The sequence below is a fragment of the Lepisosteus oculatus genome, chromosome 2, assembly GCF_040954835.1.
Source record: "Lepisosteus oculatus isolate fLepOcu1 chromosome 2, fLepOcu1.hap2, whole genome shotgun sequence".
Classification (NCBI taxonomy): Eukaryota; Metazoa; Chordata; class Actinopteri; order Semionotiformes; family Lepisosteidae; genus Lepisosteus; species Lepisosteus oculatus.
Window position 1 is genome coordinate 72,187,355 of NC_090697.1, and position 25,170 is coordinate 72,212,524.

Here is a 25,170-nt window from a genome sequence, read left to right on the forward strand (position 1 = left end):
CACAAAATGGCTAAAATGTCAGCCAACTACCTCCAAGGAACTACTTTTGCACAAAAAAAGAGTAACAAATGCAAAATATCTAAGAATTCTGCATAGCAGTGTCTATACAGTATGTACAAATACCTTTATACAAAATCCATATCTTTGGGTCCTTATTGACAAATTCCATCTGGCCCTTTATGGTTTTCAAGTAATATACTGTGGTTTGATAGTATTCTGACAGAAGCAAAACTTTTATTAGAATCACAAAATCCCACAATGTTGAGCAAATAATAATAAGCATGAAGTGAATGTAAACATAAGTGATGCACTGGTACAAGAAGAGTTCTTTGCACAGCACATGGATAACTAATGTAGGTCTGGGCTTGGAGTGTGAAAAAAAGCACACAACTGCTACAGCACACATCTCAGTGTTCAGTGACACCTTAAGTTTACATATATGTTAATCGTGGTTATTAATCTGAAAGCACTGCTCATAACAAATGATAAAATAAATTAACTAACTATATAATGACTTGTAGAGTTTGGCATCTAAAATACAGGAAAGTGTGTACTACTCTGCTTTCTATGATTGCTAATCATCACTTTCCATCTCAAACATTTTTAACTCTAAAGTGTAGTTGTTCTACAGTGACATCAAGAGGTACTTGACTGGAAAGAGTTCCCAAAATGTTCATAAACCCAGTCCTAAAGTACATACTGTACTCCTGCTGAACTGTCAAAACACCTGTCCATCGTGGGAGGACAGGATGCCACTGGCTTCACATTAAGCATGACTAAGGGTTTTTAGATCATGGTGGAATTAATGTGGAATTATACAGCATTTCTGATGCATTTCAGACCCTTGCCCAAACGTAATCTCAAAAATGAAATAAAGACACGAGAGATTCATGAGATTGCTCATCTTATTTTTTTTGTAAAGCTCCAGTGTTACATTTGTAGCAGCATTACACAATCATAAAATATCTGTATCCTTATTTAGTTTTTCTTCACCTAGATTCTGAATACAATCTTTTTCAGAATCTAGAGGGCATTATTAAAAAAAACACTTTTTCCCCCCTCCTTCGTGTGCGTTTCAGAAAGCAGCGAAAAACATGAGATCAAAATAGAACCAAATATTATATATATATTTAAATATCTCCCTGTACATGATGAATCTTAAATGTTCAGTCCAGATGCCTGTTTAAGAAAAATAGAACAATTTCAACCTGTAAAACATGGTTTCCCATCCACATGCATAAAAATGAAATGCATTAAAATTTCAAGTTAGAAGGAAGGCTTGATGTGTTATTTGATACTTGGATAGAAAATGCTGTCAAGAGGCAGCTTAACATTAAGAATGAAGGCACATATAACACACACACACACATATAAAAAGCTCCACCCTTTATATTACCGTGTTTAAACACAGGTAAAAAGAATGCAAGGTCTTTGACAATGTCAAATATCCAAGAGGATAATATTTCAGGATGAAAATGGGATGTTATACCTTTATTTCACAAAGTGTATTGCCCATTAGTGTATTTTTGTCACTCAAAAATGTTACAAATGTGATAGAAAGTAACAATACTAAATTTCCACATAGACAATATCAATTTAGAAGATGATGTCTAACTAGTGATTTCTTAACTAGTGCTTAGACGACCACATGATCACAGGGCTTCTGAAAAAGAACAAAAACAGAACGACATTTTGTCTAATGTAGATCCCAAACACAAGCACAAACATAAAGCTTTTAAAGAGTTTTACAATTTTACAGAAGCACGTGCTGCTTAGCTAAGCTTCTTGGAACAAATCATTAGCCTTTGAATTCTCTGTTCCACTATGCTGCTATAAGTACACTTTTGAACTGAAATAAAAGACAGGACAAAATATTTACTAAAGGAAAACAGAAATGGTTTAACAGGGCATAGGAAGAATCATTTGAAAAACTTGCTTTGTAAATGATTTCAAATGGGTAAAAAATGTTACCAGAACTAATTGGAGTGCTATACATCTTCAGATTGATTCGATAAACCAAGTATTGGTGCAATTCCAGTTCCTTTCTAAATCAGCATGTTCTCATTTTGTATGGGGAACAGCCCAACAGAGTTAAAGGTTATTTGATTTGGTAAGCTTAAAGACAAAACTACAATTTCAGAGGTAAAACTAACTACAGTTAGACGGTGGCATGGGGGCACAGCAGTTAGCACTGGTGCCTCAAAGCTCCCGAGTCCAGATGTGTCTTGGACTGGAGCTGGAGTGCTCCCTCTGTGTTCAGCTGCTTGTTCTCTCACCTCTCAAAGGTATACTGGCTAGGTTTGATCAGCAGTTCTACACTGTCATCTTGTCCAGTGCTTTGACATAGACTGCTATCCTGCTCAAGTTGTACTCTGTGGAGAGACTTCTGAAGATTAATAGGTTAATAAATACAAATACTGTACTTACACTAAAATGACAATCTTTTAGAATTTGTTCATTCTGTAAGTGAAATTTATGCTAGTCACTTTCATTTTTTTTATTTTTTGAAAGGTTTAGCTAATATTTTGAAATTTCTTCATTAAACACTATTTTCTTTTCATAATTAAGTGGCCATTATTCACCTCAAGGCAGCTGTCCAATCTCTTTAACTTGGTAATACATCTAAATATTTATATTACTTCAAAATATTGAAAATGATCAATATAAATATTTATCAGTATAAATGAGATCCGAACAAGTCAATCACCTATTTCATTTCTCCCAGCCATAATTTCACAGATCAGTCTATATACTTTTATGGGGATTTCAGGGCTCTCACTCCCAAAAAACGTCAGAAGCCAACATTATCCTAAACATGGATCACAATTTTCCCCTTCTCTCAGTGACTGCTTTTGAGAACCTCTCCATTCAATTACAAATTTCAGCTGTTCACACCTCTCCTCCAGATCTGCCTTCATTGGACCCTTTTTCACCTGCTCTGTCCTGTGTTCTCCTGTGCTTTATATCTCTCCTATCTCCCTCTCTCTCCCTCACACCTGGAGAGGTTAAAAACATTAAAGAACAGATGCACGCTCAGTAATTTTTGTGCCCATTATCCACAGCTTCCCTCCTGTAACATTTAATGTTCTTTTGCATGTAGGCAAAATACTGAAACAGCTTTCTTATATGCTGCAAAATGAGTCAGAGATAAGTGAACACCATTACTGTTAGGCAGCGAGAAAGAAAAATGCTCAGCCTGGAGAACTGATTTATAAAAGGAAATTTAGCACAGTGCTGGCTCAAATGCATCTGAGCAATGCCATGAGTATATACAAATTTCAAGTCCATCTGAAAAGAAATGTCTGTCTCAACTGCCAGGATAGAAACAAAAATGAGATTCAAACTCTGGCTTGTAAACAACAGCGGCAAGCAACATTCTATGGTTTGTAACTTGAACAGCCACTGGCATCCACCTCTTCTTGTTAAAAACACAGCGCTAAGGTCATTGAGCTTTTTAAGAGCATTGGTATTTTACGGGATGAACAATTTAGTATTTGTATCGGTGTATTTATGTATATGTTATAAAGGATTTGTATGTTTTATGCAAGTCACATCGTCTGTCATAAGCATCCCTTTAAAAACAAAGAGCAAAAATAAGTCACTGGGGAACCTCTACACAACCTATAGACAAGTATAGACACACACCGCATCTCGTTATTAAAATTCCATGTACCAGGATATGGAGGGAATTTCTAATTTCTTAATGTTTTTTAGAAATTGTAACTGTCATATACTGTGACAGTTTTAAATAAGATAAAATGTTTAATTTCTTCCTTTTTGAAAGAACCCTTTTTGAAAGGTGAAAATCTAATAAGAAAATCAAGAAAGGATTCTGTTTATTTAAAAAAATTCTTAATAAAAAAACAAAAACAAATGTGTATTACTTTCATACTATACAAGGTAATAAAGCATGTAAGAAGCAAAATAAAAGCAGATTGACGTAAGCAAGCTCTGTTTGCAGAGCCTGGTGAACCTATTTTTAATCTATTTTGTTCACAGAAAAAAATCTGTCCTTGTCTACTGTAAGCATACTGTATGCAGAATTCAAATAAAATCATAAGCATAGCACTGTAAAACAATGTACATCAAAGATACAAATTAACAGGAAAAAAAAAGAAAAGAGAAGATGAGATCATGATTCAAATGCTGTGACAGACAATGACTTAGACATTTCACTCTACAGTACTACATCTTAAAGCATTATACAACAGTTCATTTTAACTTGGGGATTTGAAACAAAAATCAACAACATTCTTGGGTATTAAGAAGCCAGAATATTAGAAAACATTACAATCTTCTATGAAAAAACTTTTAATCTCCTTACTAAATGAAAAGCCTGATTTTTGTGCAAAGCACAAGAAGTGCTAGCTTTCTTTGGCTTACGCTTCTGTGACTTTCAGAACATGGAGTCACAGAAAGCGAAAGCCTTTTGAAACTAAATATCTTCATACAAAGTTAATTGATCTTTTTTTTTTTGCTACGCTTCAGAAGAAACTAGAAGGGTCTGTCGGATCGGACCCGAATCTTGATTTACTGTAACACCGAGCCACCGCCACTTAAGCACTGTCCAGAAACCATTTTATAATAAAAACATTTACATCAGCGAATGTGGTTTCCTTGAGGTTGCTTCTTTGTGCTTTACATATGACTATGAAGGGTGAGGTGACAGCAATATTCTAAAGCAGTTGTGCATGACTTGGATACTGCTGGCTGCACAGAAAAAATCAATGCAGCTACTCAAATACTCAAAATATATAGCTATATATTTTAGTATTTTAGTAGAACAATACCTTCAAGAATGTTAGAAATGAATAAAATGACCATTTTAAAAAATCAAGCATGAAGTCAATTACTCCTGTGGCACTAGGCACAGTACAAAGTCTAAATGTCTCTCTGGAGACCTGAGAGTGATCTGGAGAGAAGAGCTAGGGGAACCTGAGTGAAGCAGAGCATATGGGAAGAAAGAAAAAACAAAACAGTTCTGCCAACCATTCTGCCTCAGTTCTCTACCACCTGGTATTCACAGTCCCGTCATAAGGCAGTGGTTTACAACCTGATCTCCTTGCAAATTGTGAATATGTGCACACAAAAGCAACAAAGTTCAAGAATGGCAAGAGGCTGAGATTCAAGGCACGGTAACACTTGGTATGATACTTCAGCCTCTGAGAGCAGCAAATCGGAAAGCTGTGCTATTCTCTTGCTGTCAAACTCCACTTCTGCCTTTGGGATTGATGTGCGCTTGCTGTGTGTTGCTATCGTGAAAATAAACAATTAATAACACACGGCCCAGCTGGGACCTGCATTACAACATGGTTAGTTCTATAAAAATTGAAGTTACTGAGCTACACCTCTGTGCTATACTTCTTGTACACATGATTTAGACAAGAAGGTCCTGTGCATGATTCCAACACATTTAAATAAACGTCAAAGAAACAAAGAGTCCTTGTCTAATCATCTATCCAAATGTTATGTAGGACGTTTCTGCAAAAACATGGCTGATTAAACAAGAAAGAAGTGCACTTCTCGAAAGACAATGAAATGGTTTCCGGATGTGTGCAGGCATAACAGGAATGCAATGTGGGAACTGCACTGACACACTGCAAAAGGTTAGGACACTTGGTCTTGGGAAGGTAAAGAGAAAGGAAGAATTCCTGCCAGGATTAGTGATCTATAAAACAAAACACTGTCAGTGTCAACTGAATGTTTCAGTGCTGGACAAAGCATATTGTGATTTTAAGTTTGATTCATATTTTGATAGCTTTATAACATGCATGTTCAAAGATGGCATCTTCAGATAAGACAAAAAAAAAGTAACCACTTCACTTAACTGCTTACAAGGAAGCCAAAACATCAACAAAACCACCAGGAAAATGTGTGGGCCTGTTAAACCACCACATCATTCACATTCTGCTCTGCTACACTAATAAGAAATGTATACAAAACCCTGTCTGAAGTAGTCTTCATATCCCGTTAAAACAGGACAATAATTCAACTTTTAAAATTAAATAAATATAGTCAAATTTGACATTTGTTCAGTTTTGCCATGTTGTTTGGCAGTGTTTTATATTGTATATACAATCTACATCTTATCCAATAAAATATTACAGAATAAGTAGTGCACTGATGGGCCACAGTAAAGATTGTGAAAATATGGATAGAAGCATCCTTTCTGAAGTCAAAGAAAGCTGCAAGTGGAATTGTAGGCACTTGATTGAAGACAGATTATGGTGCAAGGCTAAGGAATGTATAAAATTCAACGGACATTTAAATAAATGGCCATTCAAAAATGTACAAATAGGCCAGTGTATGATTGTAGAAGTTGAAACATTTGGCCCAAAGAAAAATATATTTCTTCCCACATTTTAAATCCAATAAAATAATCAACAAACCTCTATATTTACATAAATAACTATGTGACATTGCAACTCCGTTTGGAAGAGGGGTAGGGAGTAACGATGGGAGTATGCAGGCATGTGTGCCCGTGTAAAACCAGCCTTTACTGTGAAAGGTTTAAAGCCATTTTCTTACATTTTTTCACATATGAAATCCTAAGAGTTTTGTTACATTGCTGTGTTTTTCAGCGCTTTGTAATAGCACACCTTCTGACAAGAAGAATTCAATGGGAGGGAACAGGAGTGTTCTGCTGAAGGGTTCTGCCTTGAACACAAAGAAATGATCGCCCAGCTGGGCCTGCCTTTCCCATCAAAAAGCCCTCTCCTTGCTTTCACTCCCAAGTGGCTTCCCAACACTTTGTAACTCCATCTTTTTGCCCACACACGCAACAGCAACACAGACGGAACACAAATCAACAACAAAAACGACAAACTTGAAGCCACCTGCTAACCTTCCTCACAACAGGGCCCAGTGTGGGCAAGGTGGGCGCCGCAGACGGGCCTGAGCCCGCATCAGGTGGGCGCTGGTCCCGCCCTGCCCCTCTCCTGCTGGTGCTTGGTGAGGAAGTATTTGAAGAACTCGTAGACTGACCAGGCAATGGCGGTGGAGGGCATCTGGTAGATGATGCGGGCCTGCACGCCCTTGAAGAAAGCGGGCACGCCGCCCAGTTGGTACACCGTTCTGAAGGCATTGGCCATGCCCGTGAGGTGCCCGCTGATGTTCAGCGAACTCAGCGCCACGTTCTCCTGCGTGTTCAGCAGGGTCTTGCAGACGTCCAGGGGGGTGGTGGCGGCTGCAGACACGGCCCCGGCCAAGGCGCCGGAAACGATGTGGGTCTGCGGCTGGTACTGTCTCTGCGGGTTGAGGCGCTCCTGCATGAACTCGTAGGTGATGAAATGAATGGCCTGGAAGGGGATGTTCATGGTGAGCTGCGTGCTGTAGCTGCGGTAGAAGGCAGCCAGCCCTTCGGTCCGGTGTACTGTGGTCACACAGTGCCACAGCCCTCGGTAGGGAGAGTTGTACATCTGCATCCGCTGCTTCACCACTGCAATGACCGGGGGGAGTGAGCAGTTGAGATCGTGCCAGGCATCACATTCAGAACAAAGCAACAAGAAAAAAAAAAAACTTTCAAGTACCTCTAGTTCTGGAAAATATTATCATCCTTTACAGTGTCAGATCCCATCATTTCCTTTTGTCCATCCAGTTTGGGTATTATGTGACTCAAATATTATTCACAAGTAACTATTTACAAATAATATTATTTACATGTGACTATTTACAAATAATAAATAATCATGTTAGTAAAACATGTTTTGTACTTCATAAGTACATCTAAATAGGTAATGTAATACAATAATGTACTGTACTATGTTTAAGTGCCATTAGGGTGCCACTTTAATTTTTCAGACTAGGTTTAGCTTTATCACTTATTTTAAGCTTAAAATTTCCTATTTATATCATTTTTAGGCCTAGGACATGCATGCTTACTCCAGTACATCATGCAACAGGCAGTGTCAATCTGTACTGTTCATGCAATAATTATAGCTAAGGAAGACATACTGTACATAAGTACATACACAAGCTATTCAGGTCAGTAGGTGGCAGTAGGAAACCATTCTGAGAAGGTTTCTCTGCGGATACAGTGCCGTGTAAAAAGAATACGAAGTTATTTTAATCCACGTCAAAGCTATTTTATTTCACATCCACGGAACAGATTGTCTTCTGTCACTTTGCCACACTGAATTTTCAATAAAGGTAAATGCAAACTGAAGTTGGAACTTTGAAAGTTTCAGTTATAAAAACTAAAGTTGTGTAACTTTTTTGCTGTTTTTAGCTCCTAAAATCATGCAGGCTTAATTTTATGATTAAATGGATGGATGGATGGATGGATGGATGTTTTCCCATTATGCCTTCCAGAATGTAGGGGTACAGTAGCAACATCCTGTTGCCGTTCTGTAACATTAGTTTTTGTACGGGATCTCAGGTGCCAGGTCCTCCATGTTGGAGGTTGGGCATGAACCCACTACCCTGGGATTATGAGTCTCATGCTCTACCAACAGAGCTAGTCGGGGCCTCTTACGATTAAATGAGGCTTGGGAAATTCTAATTCCCAAAGGTCGTGGACCCTCTGGGCTTTATTCCACCTCTCATCTTAATTATGTAATTGATCTGATTGTCTGGACACTAAACTTTTTATGTTCTCTCCATCATTGAAAAACACACGTAAAACCTGACCCATGTGAAAACTGTTCTTGCCCATCATTGCTTTAAAAAGCTCCTCAATGGATGTGGAGCTCAGAACAATTCAATTCAAGGCACAAAGACGAACCTCTGTCTGCTCCATTCAACTTCCACTACAACACAAAGCAACAGCGCTAACTGCAGAGCTGAAGGAGACCAGCCTGGAAGTACTGTAATGAACCTTTCTTTAAAATACCTTCTGCTGGGTTCATCACTGCATCGTGGAGCACTGTGGCGACACTACCAGCAATTCCTGCCAGGAACAAAAGAAACAACAATAACCAGGTGGACCAGGCACACGCTAGAGCATTTCCTGCACTGTCCTTCAGATTCACTCCTCAAGACACTTGACACTTGGCGAGTCCAGAACAAATCTTAACCTGGACCAGATATGAGCTAATTAATAGCTCAAGTGAAATGACAACCAGAAGATTAGCGAGACTCTTTCTGGAGGATCAGCACTGAAAAATACAAACCTACATCTAGAAAACAGGAACTGATCCAAACAAATAAATAAAAATAATCTGAACTTGCAAATTCTGAAAAGGATATAAATTATGTAGGATTGATTTTACAGTACTTTAAACTACAGCATAGCAAATTTTTCTTACAAAATGTTAGAATCTCTAAATATTGGCATTGTCAGTCTTTCTAATAAAGACATCATCAGAAGATGTTTTCTTAGTTCTCTGAGCAGGTATAGGGAGACAAAGAATTTCATGAAAACTGCTTTGTGATCTCAAGAGCGGCTCAAGCTGCTTGCTTGTGGGAGCAGATGAATAGTGATATAACAGTGTGATTGCATTCTGAACTACCATCTCATAGACAATACAGAGTCAGCTGTGACTGAGACCTGACTGACCACTTCACGTCTTTACACAGATATCATTGACTATCCTGAGGGAAATACGTTTTGGAGTGAAGTGTATAAGATGTTTCGATCAAAAGGAGTCAGGGCAGTTGGTGACGGACTCCTTTTGACCTAACGGTGACCACAATAGTACCATTACAGTCCAAGAAACCAAGTATATTACTTTTGATATTCTCAACACCAGCAGCTAGCAAACTGATCTTTCTGTTAAGGAGGGAACCTCTGTTTTCATGATTGTGTAGGTACTACTGTTTAGATTGGCTCGACTCTTTTTTTCCTTTTACTTGCATTTGCACTATTCTACAGCACTTGCATTTTTAGAAATAGCAGGTGTTAAATGTTCTAATATAATTGACATAAGTATTCAAAATAACCACCATTTCAAGGTCCTGCAGGCCTGTGACTCTTGCACTCTTGACAAGAGGGGAGGGAGAAAATGCATAGTTAATCACAGGCAAATTTGTCTCTTCTATATCTTAAGCACAAGGCACAAAATTGCCTCTAACTTTCACCATGGGTCAGAAGGCTTTCCTGCCATGTATCATATCATTGACCGCACTACAGATAGATAACACAGCATTCAACATTTATTGGAGCTATAGTGGAAGACCGTGTGACAATAGTCAAATATCCAGAGTGCACACTCTGCGAAGGACATACCGTTAGCCACATGGCTGTTGCCGCCATTCTGGATGATGGTACTCAGCGAGCATTTCACTCTCTCGTAGCAGGCAAAGTAGAGGGCGTGGGCCGGGCCGGCACCTAGCATGGTGACATTGAGGCCTCTTAGGGGCCTCAGGAGTCCCTCCGCGTGCACCATCCTGCGCAGGGCCTCGAGCACGCTGCGGTACTGGGCCTTTGGGTCTGGCTGCAGACTCTGCATCCGTGTCTGCACGAAGATGGAGGGATGGGAGGAAAGAGAGAGAGAACAGGGGAGGGTGGCAGAGAAGAGTATGAGCGGGGAGAGAGGGACAGGCGAGGGGTAAATGTTTTCGAAGATTAAAAAATTAAATAAAAAAACATTAGTTGCTAATTAGTTTGCTGTAGCTCAGGGCTGGTACCAATGTACTGTAAATAGGCTTTGACTGAAATATTACGGAGAGTAGCAAAAGAAAGTTCTTGGCGTTTGGTAACTGTGGAGGCTTAATACACCTCATTATCTCATCTTATTTCTTGGGTAGTAATGTGTAGAAGACATCATGCATTAATAAATGTAAGAAAAAGTAGTAATCACAAAACTGACTTTTCAAATTAGGATAAGAATAAAAACTAAATACTACAGACACACTGCATGACAGTTTAAATTGCAAAATTATAACACTTGACCTCAACGTACTTTAAAGAACAAGAAGCAAGCTGCTATCATTCACCAGTGGAACCTGGATATTTTAGATACTAGTCCTGCGCAAGTCAGAAACGCTTGGTGTTAGCAGATACTGGGCTAATCAGTAACAAGAACACATGACAGTTTACCAAGGGCTGGGTTAAAGCCTTTCTTGTCCTTATCACACCCTTTCAGCAATGGCTGAGGTACAGTTTGTGATAAAGTAAACAGTTGTTTGCAAATTAATCCATATAACTCCATAACTGTAATTTCATTGCAAACTACAGAAAATAAATAATTTCAAAATTAGTTATTAATGAAGAGTAATGATGAAACAATAAGAATATAATGAATAAAAGAATAATAGCAGGAAGATAATTCCAAGTGCTCAAATAAATTAAAGATATTTGTACCTATAGTTTGTCAGTACATGACATGGGCTCCTTTAGCAAAACAAATTTTTGTTAGGATTTATACAACAATTAAATAGCCCCAGATAAAATGGCTATTTGTGCTTCATTTTGATTCCTAATGTAAATCAACATCATGTAAAGGATTATTAAGATCTAGTATTTTTTAATTTGTCTGTTTTGACCATTTCCCAGGTTTTTACGTAGGAAAGGATTGGTACCAAATGCACAGTGATAAAGTACAAAGGCAAAGGGCTGTTCCAATACACTGGCACAGACTCTGACTAGCAGTGTTGCATCACCTTTTCCATTCAGTCATATGGTTAAGCAATTCTTGAATGAATCTTAGAAACGAGTTCCTCTCCATTCTCAACTGTGTGGCTGAAACTTTGCAACAGGACTGAAAGCCCATCCATATCCTCAGTTCCCAGATGAACTAAATATGATACTGCTGTGCACCCTGGAAGACGGCCATGTGTGTAGTACTCAAAGCTTTGCTCTAGAAAGAAAAAATCTATTACTGTAAATACTGTAGCTGCCAAAATAAATTGGGAAGAATGGCCAACGTCGAAGCCGTCCTAGGTTTACAGCATTACAAATACAAACTAAGGGCTTCCAAAGGCTAGGCGGATGCATTTAAACAGCCCTTGTTTTTAGGCAACATCACATGAAACCCTCCTGACAGCCGTGCAGAGAAAGTATTAAAGGTAATCGGCCACCAAGACTAAAAGCGTTTACATGTCTTCTTCAGTTTTTCTATCCTTTTCTTGTACAGGGAACACATTTCTGTGAACCTCCATGACCACAAAACGATTTAGAAATGAAAATCAGTTTAAAGGCATAATTTAGAAAATGATTAATCAACTTAAAAGTTGTGTGACTAAAATAAAAAGACAGGGATTTCACAAATTGAGAAGAGTAAAAAGCCCCGCCACACTTTTGAACAAAGCTTAACATTATGGTCACAGAGCAAACCTTGCCAGTGTGAGACATGAGGTATAGGCAGACTCTAATGGGGAAAATATTAGCTAATTAAACTAGTGTATAACTCAGGGTGAAATGCCAAGTATTACAATACATCCAAGTAAGCAGAGAGAACCAGTGGAACATATTGTACCATGATGCTTTTATATCAGATGTTAGCAAAATGGAAGAATAAACTTTTACTGAATCCTCTGCATAGCTGATGAGTAACTTTTCCAGTTGTTTTCTAACTAAACTGCCTAGAAAATCTGCATTAGGAGTTTTACCTCCAGAGCTCCTGAAGTGACTAACAAGATATAATTTTGAGTGTCATTGTTTTGACGATAATCTAGATTTTTTAAAAAAGATTGAACCCAAACAGCTGTGAGCTAAATGTGGCAACAAAAGAGGAAGCAAAGTTTCCTTATGCTTCTTTGCCAATACTCCAAATATTTTACACTGAAAAGATGTCAAAACAACTGCATAAAAATCAGAAAATACTTTTTTCTGTCAGTACTACATCACTGTATTGTTGATGGAGTTCAGCAACACATATGCACAAACATATTCTAACTATTGTGCACAACTGATGGGGAGGTATACACTTGAGGGTCTGGGCAATCTCAACAAAACTTACGTGCAATGATTAATGTTAACCTACCTGTCTGGAGCTCTACTAATCAAGTTCCAGGACCTTACCTGCAACTCTTCCTGCATCTCATACTCACAAGACAACAGTCTAGTAGATCAACTCATTTCATGATGCTGCTTGTACAACAGTGACTTTCTAGCAAGATGAAAAGTGGCAGTTATGCTGTGGAAGCCCTACTTGTCAGACCTGAGCCCTATCATCTGTGGGAGATTCAGGGACAAATTTAGCAACTAGGGCTTAAAAACAAGTCAACAGGCATATGCTTATCCAAACTCTACGAGAGGACAGGGACAGAAATCCACAAGACAGTATTTTCATCCTGATGCAAAGCATACAGTATGTGAAAGATGTACAGCTGGTATTAATTCCAATGGTGCCTACAAAAGCTACTATCAAGTAACTTTCACTAGACAGCAAATGTTATTGAACAAAATTAATTTATTTATGGCATGTTCAATAATAAGGCAATGCACCTGCTACAAAAAGTAGTTTTATACTAAATTGAATTATTATTTTGCAGTTTTATGTGATAATTGATGCTCAGTATATTTTCCATAAAACATGGCTATAATATTAAGACTATAGTATCTTTATTCTAGTATACAACAAAGATATTTTCTTGATTGTTTAAAGCATCCTTCATTTAATAAAAAGTCAGAGGGCAGTGAAAATCAGACCTATGTCATTTTAAAAACCAAAAGGAACAACCAGCCAAGAGTAGTTCCACTTGGCAGGGTACAGAATGTCTCTCGCTAAGGTCTGCTTAGGGTGAAACCAAATCCGTAGGTGCTGTCTGTCCTATACTGTTACTGCAAGAAAATGAAAGAAACTGTAACTCAGAGTACTACCACCAGAATCAAATTGGTCTGGTGTTCCTGCGTATATAAGACAACTAGAACGATCTACTAAGAATGTTTTTTATCAGACGTTTGTGAAAAATCTGTATTTACAAACACCGATTGTTTAAAATCGAATTCCACCCAACTTTGTGTAAAAGTGAAAATGTATTTTGCTGAGTCATGCACAAAGAACATTTTGTCTAGAGTTTAGTTCATTTCCAGGAAATGCATTCTTGACGGGCTTATGACGCAAGTTGCACTAGTTAATAAAAGTTATAAAACCTTTTGCATGTGCACATTAAGAAGCATATTAATTCACAGTCAAAGTGATGGAGCTCATGAACAACACTATACTTAAACACAATTATGATACAAACAATAATGTTAAGCTATAAATATTAATAATTATCATTTAAAAGAAAATGCAACAGAGTGCTTTCTGAACAATTCCAACAAAAAACTCTACTCATCAGTATTTGCCCAGAATTTGTGCAGCTGTGAACTATTCAAAGAGTGAAATCAAAATGAATCCCTGCTGTTTAAATATGAACAAAATATGCGTGCTGTTAGCCACATTATAGTCTAACATATTTAAGTATGGCAAAGATTGGTAAATTTCTACTAAACAAACAATGGCATTCTGAAGGTCATGGAATCCAAAACTGCTTTGGGTCATGTGCTGCATCTATGGCTGTCATCACGAATACATGAATATTCACTACCACTGGTAGTGCTGGCCACGTTCACACCAAGTTCCAAACCGCCAGTGCTTGAGGTTTTCAGTGACTTTAGTGACTTAATTGAACCAGTTAAATGGTCAATATCAAGATCAGTATATTTTCTAGGTTTCATTCAGGGGCTGATTAAAGATGCCACTGCAGAAACCCTACATTTGAGAATCAGGGTTGCCAACACATAGTCCATTCTTCCTAATAAAGCATATTAACATTATAGCAGCTTAGTTGTTGTTGCAAAACCCAATAATGTAGTGGTGCAACAGGTTCAGGATTTCAGTTACATTTAGCAACCAAAAATTTGCATTCTTGAAAATGTGTGGTGCTGTGGGAAACAAAATTAGATCATAAAAATATGAAAATAAACACATAAATCTAATCTCAGGCAAGTTGAACATTTATTGCGGGTAATGATTTTTTATTTTACTTAAAAGTAGAGTTAAATCAAGAATACATTTTACTTGTGATTAAAAATACATTTTTAATTTCAAAATTTGCTCCTTATTAATGCATCAGTTCCTATTGTAAATAAACTCAATTGCACAGTCAAGCTCCAACAAGCCTCAAATAAAAACAGAGACCTCAGTATAGTAACTGTACTACACCTAAACTGTCACACTAGCAAGACAAATACAATATGTATTAATTTAACTTGTGATTTTTCAGCTCCTCGCTCATACAGTATATATTGTTGAATGACTATGTTTTCACTTGTTCTCTAACTACAAAGAGATGAAAGAAAATTTCACTTTTCATAACACATAGCTCCTTTTCAACCATGAAACAAAAAGCCTGTTTTGCAGTGGAGTGAAAAATTGTTCATCAGGGTTGGTAGAAAAAGCAGGAATGAAAGTAGGAGTCTGTAATAGGGATTGTCTGTCCAAATCCAACAAGCAACGTGACAGCTGACAGCAGTCAGTCCTGGCTCTTCCATTCAGAGCATAGCAGAGAAACTTTGTTCTTGGCACAGCCACATAAACAGTGGTACATGTCTGAGCTGTGCTCATTTTAGCTCTTGATAATTCATAGGGTTTATATTATTATACTTCAAGGAGCGATTTACTGTATAATATTGGGACAGGCCAATAAACACAGCTAACTGTCAGAGTCCACGCCTTCAAAAAGCCAACCCAAAAGGCAATGAACTGGCCTGACAGACCAAAAAAAAGACACTGGACTTATGCAAGACTACTAAACAAACCCATTCACCTACTCTGAATTACCTTATCATGTTTCATGCAATTTAGGGCCTTATATTCATAAAGCTATAAAGTCTTTATGGACACCAACAAGAGCTATGCCTGCCTTGGGCATAGAGATGGCAGTGGCCTAATGTGTAGCTGGTTGCTGCCTTTGAGATTTTGCTAATCAGCTCTGATGCAGTGAGACAGTGAGCCCACAATACATGTGTACAGCGTTCCTAACTACATACCAGAGAACAAGGCGGGAAACACAGAGGAAGTTAACTTAACGAAGAAACAAAGAAATGCATACTCATAACCAAGTCTGGTTGCAATGTCTGTACTTGAAAGTAACACATGATACCACTAGATTGGGCCTTCAGTGCAAAAGATCTCTGTAGTGGCAGTCTTAATTTGAGATCCAGGTCTAACTGTAGATATGCTGTGACATCCACAGCTGATTTACTGTCATATTGTTACATCAGAAAGAAACAGTGTCCTGTCCTCGTGATGTTACCATTTTGTCTCACAATGCAATGAATCGAAGCATTTAACCGAGGAGTAAGCAAAGATATACAGAATACACATTTTAAATGCATATGAAAAAACCTGGCAGCTTTAAAAGTATGGGTCACTATCCATAAGCCAGATGTATTTGTGTGCAACATGGATGATTCTGATTTAGAGGTGGAAACTACAAACTATGAAAAGCAGGAACAACTGACAATATTACTGAAGCTTACAAGTCTTAGCATATGCAAAAATGCAAATACAGAGAGAGTGCATGAATATGTAAACATAATGACTTCTTAACATCTGCCAATCATTTTGAAATCATAGCTTATAAAACTTTAGAGAGATTGAAATAAATGATTTTATAACCTTTTCTTATGTATATACCACAAGCACTGACAAAAAAGGCAATAGATACTCAGTTATTCAGAAACTTTATACAATATTTAATTTATTTCTGGAGTGACTGATGTCTTTTAATTGGCAAACCACAGGGATCTCCAGTGCAGTAAGTCAAACCTTGCTAAAACATAATGGTTCTATTAAGAGAAACTCAGACTATTCTAAAATGACCTAAGCCCCCCAAATAAGTACTTGACAAGGAAATGGTAGGACAGAATGCAATTATTTTTTCTGGCTGTCAATTTCTCACATCAAAGAAAGAAGACTCTAGCAAGCCATGGTTAATTCATTGCTATAAAGAAGCTTAAGATGGTCATACTTCACATAAATCTGTTGAACTGCAGTGACATCCACTGTATCAGGCAACAGGAATTTGGGACGTCATCACAAACACTCTTTAAATACAGCTCTGTTAAAGGACTCTGCCTTTGTTCTGGTTCGTTTTACAAGAAGGACTAAAAACCTCTAAGTGATTAGAGCTTATACGGAGAACCTTCTCTTTATTTTCAATAATGTTTACCCAGTTATGCAATCAAGGGACAAATTATGAAACACAGAAACAGGTGTGACAAATTCATGTCCCCTTCTGCCCAGGAGTACACCTGGTGCTTGCTTTTCACTAAGTGCTGACTGAATAATTGGAGCAGTCCTTCCGTTTTAGCTGTCAAAGCCATTAATCTGCATCATAACCTCCTCCTCCATATCATCCTTCTCTTCTTTTAAGGTTCAGGACTTTTTAAGTCTTTTGAATATCATCAGTATCATAAGACAAATGCCAATGCCACTCCTGTCTGAAAGAAAACTGTTTGCTGAAATCCTATCCTGTTGCCTCATTCTGTCTTTTCCATAATTATGCAATAGCCCTTGATTCATTCTGCTTTCTTTTAAGAGAATTCTGCTTTCTTTTCCCCACTTTAAGCTTGGAAAATACACATTATGACCTGGGAGGGGAAAATACAACATTCAGTAAACCACTCCTTCAGAGTTCCACTACGCAATCAAGCTTTAATCATATACAATATATGTACACTATCAAAACATTGTGTAGACTGCATTGAGGGCTCAAATCAGAGCACTTCATTCGAATTCCCTTTTACATTTACTTTTATTTTTTTAAACAAAAAAACAATTATAGCTTTCTTGACTGTACTGTGCTCCCATTCCCATTACAAGAGGTGCTATAAAAACTTGGAATAAAAAGCTCAGAGGATGTGGATGAATGTGCCATTAATAACAAACCTCTATTGTGTGTCACATTCCTCAGTCTTAGCTGTGTGGTCATCATCTGGAGAGCATTCCATAACATTTGTCCCGGAAAAGAAATACGCCACTGAAGAATATCCCGTTCGGTGACGATGTCACGTTGTAAACGTCTGTGCTTTCCGCATTTAAAGGTCTATCTGTGATGAGAACCATAATCTTGCAATAGAGGAGTGCCAGGCAAATAAGACACGGCAGATACATTTAAATCTTCTACTTCCTTATCATAATGCTTCCTGTAACACAGAATTTCCAGTACAAAACATAATTGCAAAATCTTTTCCATCAGTGAAGTCCTCCAGGGATTGTAATCTAGTTTTTGTGTTGTTCACTCTGACTACAGTATATACTGTATATGCAGTATATATTCTAATCCATACAGTATTTTACCTGAATATAAGTCATATTACAGTAAGAATAAACAAGCCATAACATCCATGTCTTATGTTTTGCTTTCCTGTTCGAGCTATGCTTTTATTTCATTCAGCTTTTAAACAAACTAATAACTTGTAACTCTTTTCACTTTTTTGTTATTTTCATTTCTTACAATACTGACAAATTAAAGTTAACTATACAAAATCCCCAACAGTTCATAGCAGAATTCAAAAAGGTTCAACTGGGCAAATAAGTTGCTGAATTATGCTGCTGGGAGCTCACACAGACAATTGGCCAATACTAAAGTCACGGGAACCACACTGGCAAGGTCTGCTTTCCATCTCCCTGACACTTAAAGTGTGGTTAAATTGGTTTTATTTTTAGTACAAACTTAAGCATCCCTGTAAATGACACTCATCCGTGACTTCACAGCATCACATCCACAGCTAGATTTTTAGGAATAAGTCTCTATACCCACTGAATCTCTAGGCACCGGCCTTCTCCAGAATGCCTTTCAAACTACAATCATGCAACAGTCTCAATGTGCTTCTGGAGAGCATGTGATTGGATCTCAGCTGATTGGAAAGCTTGAAAAGCATTGCAAAAAGAAGTTGAATTTGATTTTAGGTATTACACATCCTACTACTACTACCTGGTTGTGTGCTGCTGTTTTTGCACACATCTAGTTTTTGAGCAATGGTCCCAAGCTAACAACAATTTCACTTATGTAACCAGATGATGATGTGAGCTTTCCTAAACAGAGCTGGACACTGTCTGAAGATTATTCCCCATACTAACTGATTCATTAAAACAACATTGTTGTTGTTGTTTTTAAGGCTGATGCATCAGTGATACTTCATCTCCACATTTCCTGGCATGTAATTAGTATTACAGTAAAATAACTAGACAAAACAAAACAGAACTTTAAGCAGGAACAAAATGTCACCTGTAGTTTCCATCCCAGTGAAGGAAGTAAGAAGTCCATAAAACTTTAATTTCCAGACAATGCCAACTTCCTTTTACCTTTCTTCAGTACATGACCAAGGGTTCCTCTTTGTGTTGTGCATGTTTAAGAACTGATCAAGACAAACGAGTTCTGTGCTACACTGTAAACATTTCTACTTCTGAGAACTTGGAGATGAGGGAATGCTGAAACAGCAGAAGGCACAACCAGCAAGCAGACTGACCGACCCGATATGGCGCTGAACCCTAAAAGAACAGGTGGCATGAATACTATACTGCTCAACGCAACAAGGCTATAAAGACATAGCTATCCAAGATCACTGTTGTCTTGCCAAACCTAATAAAACCTAATTTGTGCATTCACAGTCACTTAGTCTGCTACTGTAGGTCCACACTCACAACATTACTAGACTTCTTCTCCTAATGGCAACAGCATTATTCAAAGAAACAGTCTTGATTTTTAATATTTTAAGTTCTCCAGCCAGTGAGAGTTTGGGCCCTTTTTATCCTTTTGAATTGGCATTAAAACACAAAAGATGAAAACCAATGCTCATCACTCTCAGTCTCAGAGTTAGAACATGACGAATCCTTTCAACCACCCTGTATTTGTAAATCACATTGCAAAGCACAAACCACAGCAAAAAAATAAAGACTAACAATTGTGGAGGCTGACTGAGGGGTATTATTTTAGAACATGCATGAAAATGAAATGCAAACCCTTGTTAATGCAGTACCTTTTGCTGCATGGGGATATAAAATGTAAATGTTTTAACCGTGCAGGAAGGTTTCTTTTTGTAGTAGAAGACTGGAAAAAGGAAAAAGTACCCTTCAACAGACATATATTAGGTATATGGAATTCTATAAGAACACGTCTACAATAACCACCAGGTTACAATAAAATAATGGCAGGCAGCACCAGTCTTTACACGGGCAGCTGTGGGTGTCTGGGTGAACTACCTCTTATGTTGTGGCAGGAGATTCACTGTAATCTTTCAAGAACGGCTTTGCAGACATGGTCAGATCAAGAAGATAAAAGATGTGTAATGCACAGGATGACCCAAACAGCCAACGTTAGTTATCAACCTCTCTCATCTTCTTCTGGAAAGAAAGAAGGTGAATAAATGAAGGAAATACCATCCTCATCAGCAAAATTCAGTCTGGGTCACTAGCCATGCCCAATCATTTAATTTATAGATGCAATTATCAGAAAATACCAAGCCTGATAACTATTAATGGCAAAACTGCTTATCCCAGATGTTCTGCTTCTCTGCATACTGGCAGAGAGACTAAGGCCTGATCGTACCGCATTTGTATTTCAGTTTAATCATCTGGTCCTGCTCTGGTCCCTCCGCTCCCTCTCCCATGACTTGCATAAGGTTAACTTTTGCAAAGTCATTTAGCAAAGAGTTGCAGTTTATTTAATGCACTGCACTGCTGCTTATATTTCAAGAGACACCTAGTGTTTTTCTTGCAGGTTTATACTAGTAACTGTCACCAATGATTACCCTCTTGCAAAAAACCTCATCCAACCATCCACTAACAGAGCATCTGATAACTTCAGCCAGCAGAGCGCTGAACTGGTAAACCCAGACGTTAAGTATGGAAAAGGCTAAGTCAAAGTCTGAAAGAATCCCACTGAGTCAAAAACCAACCCTGTTCTTGCATTATGACAATTGTTTTAATTGCTAACTAGGAGATTTTAACCTAAATTAAATTCCTACAACCCTAGATTACTTTGTTTTATGATGTACTAATTCTTCATTGCCAATGTATAGTACAGCATCCTGTCAGCTGCAGTCTGAACACTGAAGCTATGGACCTGATATAACTACACAGGAAAGTTGTTGCTGCAGTGAATGGCCAGAGGCATGTTTTCTCTGTAAGTGTGAACAGGTGCACAGTATTCCTGACAAATTGTTTATTATCATGGAAAAGCGTGAATTTTTCCCCCTCTTTCCCCTCTGAACAAAGATTCAGATTTTCATCATAAGGGCTTTCCTTCAGTGGTGTCATGCAGAGCTCTGATCTGCAAATATTGTTTCTGTAAGAGCTGCACAGAGCAGCCATGAGTTTAGCACTCAAGAGAGCCTCCTTACATAATTGGAGCCAAACAGCTTTCAGGAAAGCAAAATAAATAACGTTTTGTAATCATCCCCACTTGAGGAAATGTGTCAAGTCTGTTAAGACTGTTAGATGGGCGTTAGTAGTAATGTCAGTATGGAGGAAGCCACAAGTAAAGACAAACGAATATCCAGAGAGTAGAACTGGAACAACTGAAAGGGTTTATTACTCAGATCGACTACATTGCCGTTCGGACACCTCACTGGCTCCAGGTGCCAAACCTGTTCTACAGAAGAAGGAGTCATGAATAAACAATTAATGGGTTTAACACCAAGAAAAGCTCTGAAATTCTTAAAAGATCAAGTAGGTTAGCCCATCTTTTATTTTAATTACCTTTGTTTTTGGAAAACATCACTGTCGCCTGCCACATGATCGTTCACTCTGGATTCAGAGTGTATTATTTCTTCAGCGTTCATCGGCAGTGTGCTGTGCTGCCCCAGACACAAGCAGGAATCACCTTGCACGCTAATGTCAGCTTAGCCTGGACTCCTCATTTTTAAAATAATGATCTCCGGTTGCGGGTGGCCGTCGCAGGGATATGATCTGAACGCCTGCAGCGTGCATGTGTGGATTGTATAATCCCTGGATACTTTGAGAACAAGTCTGGCTTCCCCGTTTGGTCTTTTACCGGCACTAGAGTTGCAACCCGTCATGACTAAGCGAAGTCTGGTGCCTCACCTGTCGCGGCAGCCAATTAAGCATCAGGTTTACAGAGAGGGCAAAGGTAAAGCACTTTTAGAGGAGAGCAGGTGTTTAATTCTACCACGCTGTTCTGTTAAAAAAAAAACTTTAAAAAAATTAAGTATAGTGGCTTCAAGTCGCACTTTAGCTTGGCAATTTATTAAAGCGGAAAATAAATCAGGAAAATCGTTTAACACTGTCGCGTACAACTTGCGTTTAATATTCGATTTTGTGCTTGTGAGGTGGGAGGGGCGGTGGGCTGAGGTACACGACAACTAGACAGCTAGTGAGCATGCAAGCATAACGCACACTTCCTCACCTTGACAGAGTCCACGGGGTACATCACGCTGTGCTCCAGTATCCCTGCCACAGCTCCCGCTGTCATGTGCGTCGCCAAGGAGGCGGTGGGCGGAAGGCTCTCGTAGCCGTCGGCTTCCGAGGGCTCCCCGTCCCTGCCCTCGCTGCTCTCCGACATCTCCAAGGCTGCGGCCACCGGGTCGCTGCGCCACTCCATGCGTGAGAGAAGCAGGCACACGGTAGTAAACACTAGCGGAACGGCGGCAGACACAGCCAACCCATCGCCACTTTCCAGCGCCTCCTTGACGTCATTCCACTCCGTGACAGGGTGCCTCGAGTGGACCAATGAAAGCGAAGACAACGCAAACTAAGGCGGGACGCTTTTCGGAAAGGGGCGGGGCTGGCCCGGGAAGTAGCCAATTGAAACAACGCGCAATCAGAGAGGCCGCCGTGCTATAGCAACGGTACGGGAATACTTTTGATTTACTGAACTCCGAACCAATGGCAAAGTCCGAAACTTCAGACCACTAGGCGGCTAGTTTGGAGTCCAAGACTCTGGGTGACTTGAAGGATGTTTTCAAGAGACGTGTAACGCAATTCACGTGTACCTGTGCATTCAAAACGAACATTTATTGCCATGGAAAAGTCACCTTTTTGGTCATTTGCAGTCTGAGATGAATGTCATTCTGCTTGAATTTAATACGTTGACCCGAACTAATCACCAAATAGGAACAGAGTTTGGAAAAAAAGTAAAAATTTCCGCGTTTAAACTAAGCTGAAATCCAGACAGCTTCATATATTAATTTACAATCCAGTCTATACGGTTCCGGAAAAAATGCTCGAGTATTTTTCAGAAATGCTATATGTTTAACAAACGTACAATATCTGAGGTTAAAACGAATGTCAACGAACGTATATGCTCTGACAAACCCTTAGTTTCGCCTTTCTAAATCTGCATTGTGGTCCAAGAAAATGTCAGATATAGCAAAACCGCTCTAACTAGCCACTACACCTTCGCTTAAAGTCCATTGACTGTTTTTTGACATTTGTTCCTAAAAATATAAAGTTGAAACAAATTCGGCCGTGACCTGCAAAACGTTGCTATTATTATACTGCCGTTGATTTATCTAAAAAAATAAAAATACTTATGCAGAACCAGTTTTCAGGTTGGTGCTTGTGTGAATTCTGACGTTTCTCTGATATGCGGTTTCTGACAGATTAAATCACATCAAAAAACACAAGAGCGATTTTTTTTTTGGTGCAGAGTTGCATGTGAACGAAACCAAGAGCAGGAAGGTATGCTAAGAGTTTAGCTCTGAGCGGCGACAGTGCGGTGAAGTCAATTAAATGGTTTCAGGAATATGATTCATTCATTTCCTTCATTCTATGCAACACTTCAAGTCAGTTTTGAAATACGCAAATTAAAAATGTGGAAAATATCCTTCATTTCAAAATAAATAAAAATAAAGACAACACACTTGTTAAAACACTACTTTGTGCTTCGCGAGATTAGCTTTTCGGATTTTAAAATGTAGTATCGGCTTCTTATTTTGCATTTAACGCGGTAGACTAAACACAGCAGACGCAAAAGAAAGCACTCATCAGGTATTTCTGTGTTGCTTTTCCAAAATAAAATAAGTTAAAAAAAGATTTTAACTACATGCCCTGTTTTATATCAGTCCAGCACCTTATGAACATCGGCTTCTTGTTGCATTTACCATGATTATTTTAGGGAACAAAATCAAATTTGTATCCGTTAAATCTTACCCAAACATGTAAATATTTCCATGTATTATGCTATAATTAGATTTGCTTTCAACAGTTTATATAATGCTTTTGTTCTGTACCTTTGTCATTTCATAAATCGATGTTTTAGAACCTGTAAATGGAAAGTTAATTACTAAGAAATAATATTGGATATTAACTAGCTGATCGATACTGGGGTGCGTTTCTGCTGGTTTACACTCCGTACAGCTGAAATAGGGGTCTTGGATTCACCTGTCACATTGTGAAGGCATGAGACTAAGTATCAATTCAAGTGTCTTTAAACCGTTATTCACTAAAAAACGAAACTCTACCCATTGGTGTACTCGGGAAATCACCAAACAGATGTCCACAGGACAGGCACGTCAGAACCAAATCTTCCGAAATTGCATAAATTCATTTAATTAACTTGGATGTCATCAAACTATTGTAACGCATACAGGTTGTGCGAGCCAGCTTGCAGCGCGGTGACGTCACTGCCCTTCCCTGTGAATAGCAGGGACCTCTGCGGCCCGGCAGAGGAGAGATCAACTTGTAGCTCAGCTGGCTGGTTACCTGCTGAGCGACGCTGGAGACCCGGGTTCGGGTGGAGGGCCGACCGGAGGCGGGAGCGGCGAGGTCTCATACCCAGGGGACCCCGAAAACCCTACACTATTAAGATTACATTCACGTTTTTTCGGTAGAAAACCCCAGAGAGTCTCCTTTGCCTTCCAGAATACCATTTCCTTCGAACGCAATCTGAAAAAGACATTTCCAAAAGTTTGAGGTTTTTTTTTAATGTAACTGGAATAAGTAATGCTCTTAAGGTTCTAAAATCAGCTGTCGCAGCTAACTTCAGGCATCTACCGCCCTCGGACAGATGGGCGTGACTCTGAGCAATAAAACACTCTTATGTTCTAATAAAACATTGTTGAGTGTAATTCGTGGGCTTACAGTCACTTAAAAAAAACTTTTAAGATATATCCTCATCGGTAATCTAAAAATTAATGTGGAAAAATACCCGTTTTTTAATGACCCCTTTTTGTTAAATGTCCTCTTTGTAAAATGGGTTGAAGGATATAAGGTTGGATTTTAATTTTGTTTTAAATTGAAGTTATACATTTATCTGAGAATGACATTCCATCTATAATGTCTGAAAAGGATGTTTTGGATTGTCTCCGTGACAGGGCTTGTGATTTCAAGTTGC

At 38.6% G+C, this 25,170-nt stretch overlaps 1 protein-coding gene across 2 annotated transcripts; it reads right to left on the bottom strand.

Moving 5' to 3' along the window:
• Positions 1-891: 891 nt before the first annotated feature.
• Positions 892-23,220, bottom strand: slc25a37 (solute carrier family 25 member 37). 2 transcript variants are annotated; one of them, XM_015340593.2, is made up of 5 exons: positions 22,243-22,326; positions 17,763-17,923; positions 10,166-10,394; positions 8,831-8,887; positions 892-7,438 (listed from the first exon to the last, which is right to left on the bottom strand). In XM_015340593.2, the coding sequence occupies exons 3-5, from the start codon at positions 10,386-10,388 to the stop codon at positions 6,906-6,908; spliced, it is 813 nt and encodes a 270-aa protein (XP_015196079.1). In that variant the 5' UTR covers positions 10,389-10,394; positions 17,763-17,923; positions 22,243-22,326; the 3' UTR covers positions 892-6,905. The 2 variants fall into 2 exon arrangements, with proteins under 2 accessions (XP_015196079.1, XP_006625548.1); XM_006625485.3 differs by lacking the exon at positions 17,763-17,923 and having other exon boundaries at positions 22,243-23,220.
• Between the last annotated feature and the right edge of the window lie 1,950 nt (positions 23,221-25,170).

Coding starts and splice junctions, on each gene's coding strand:
- slc25a37 (XM_006625485.3), bottom strand. CDS start 22,437: ATGGAGTGGCGCAGCGACCCGGTGGCCGCAGCCTTGGAGATGTCGGAG. Junction 10,395..22,242: donor ACCCCGTGGACTCTGTCAAG/GTGAGGAAGTGT, acceptor ATCTTCGTGCAG/ACACGGATGCAGAGTCTGCA. Junction 7,439..8,830: donor AGTGATGAACCCAGCAGAAG/GTATTTTAAAGA, acceptor CGGTCATTGCAG/TGGTGAAGCAGCGGATGCAG.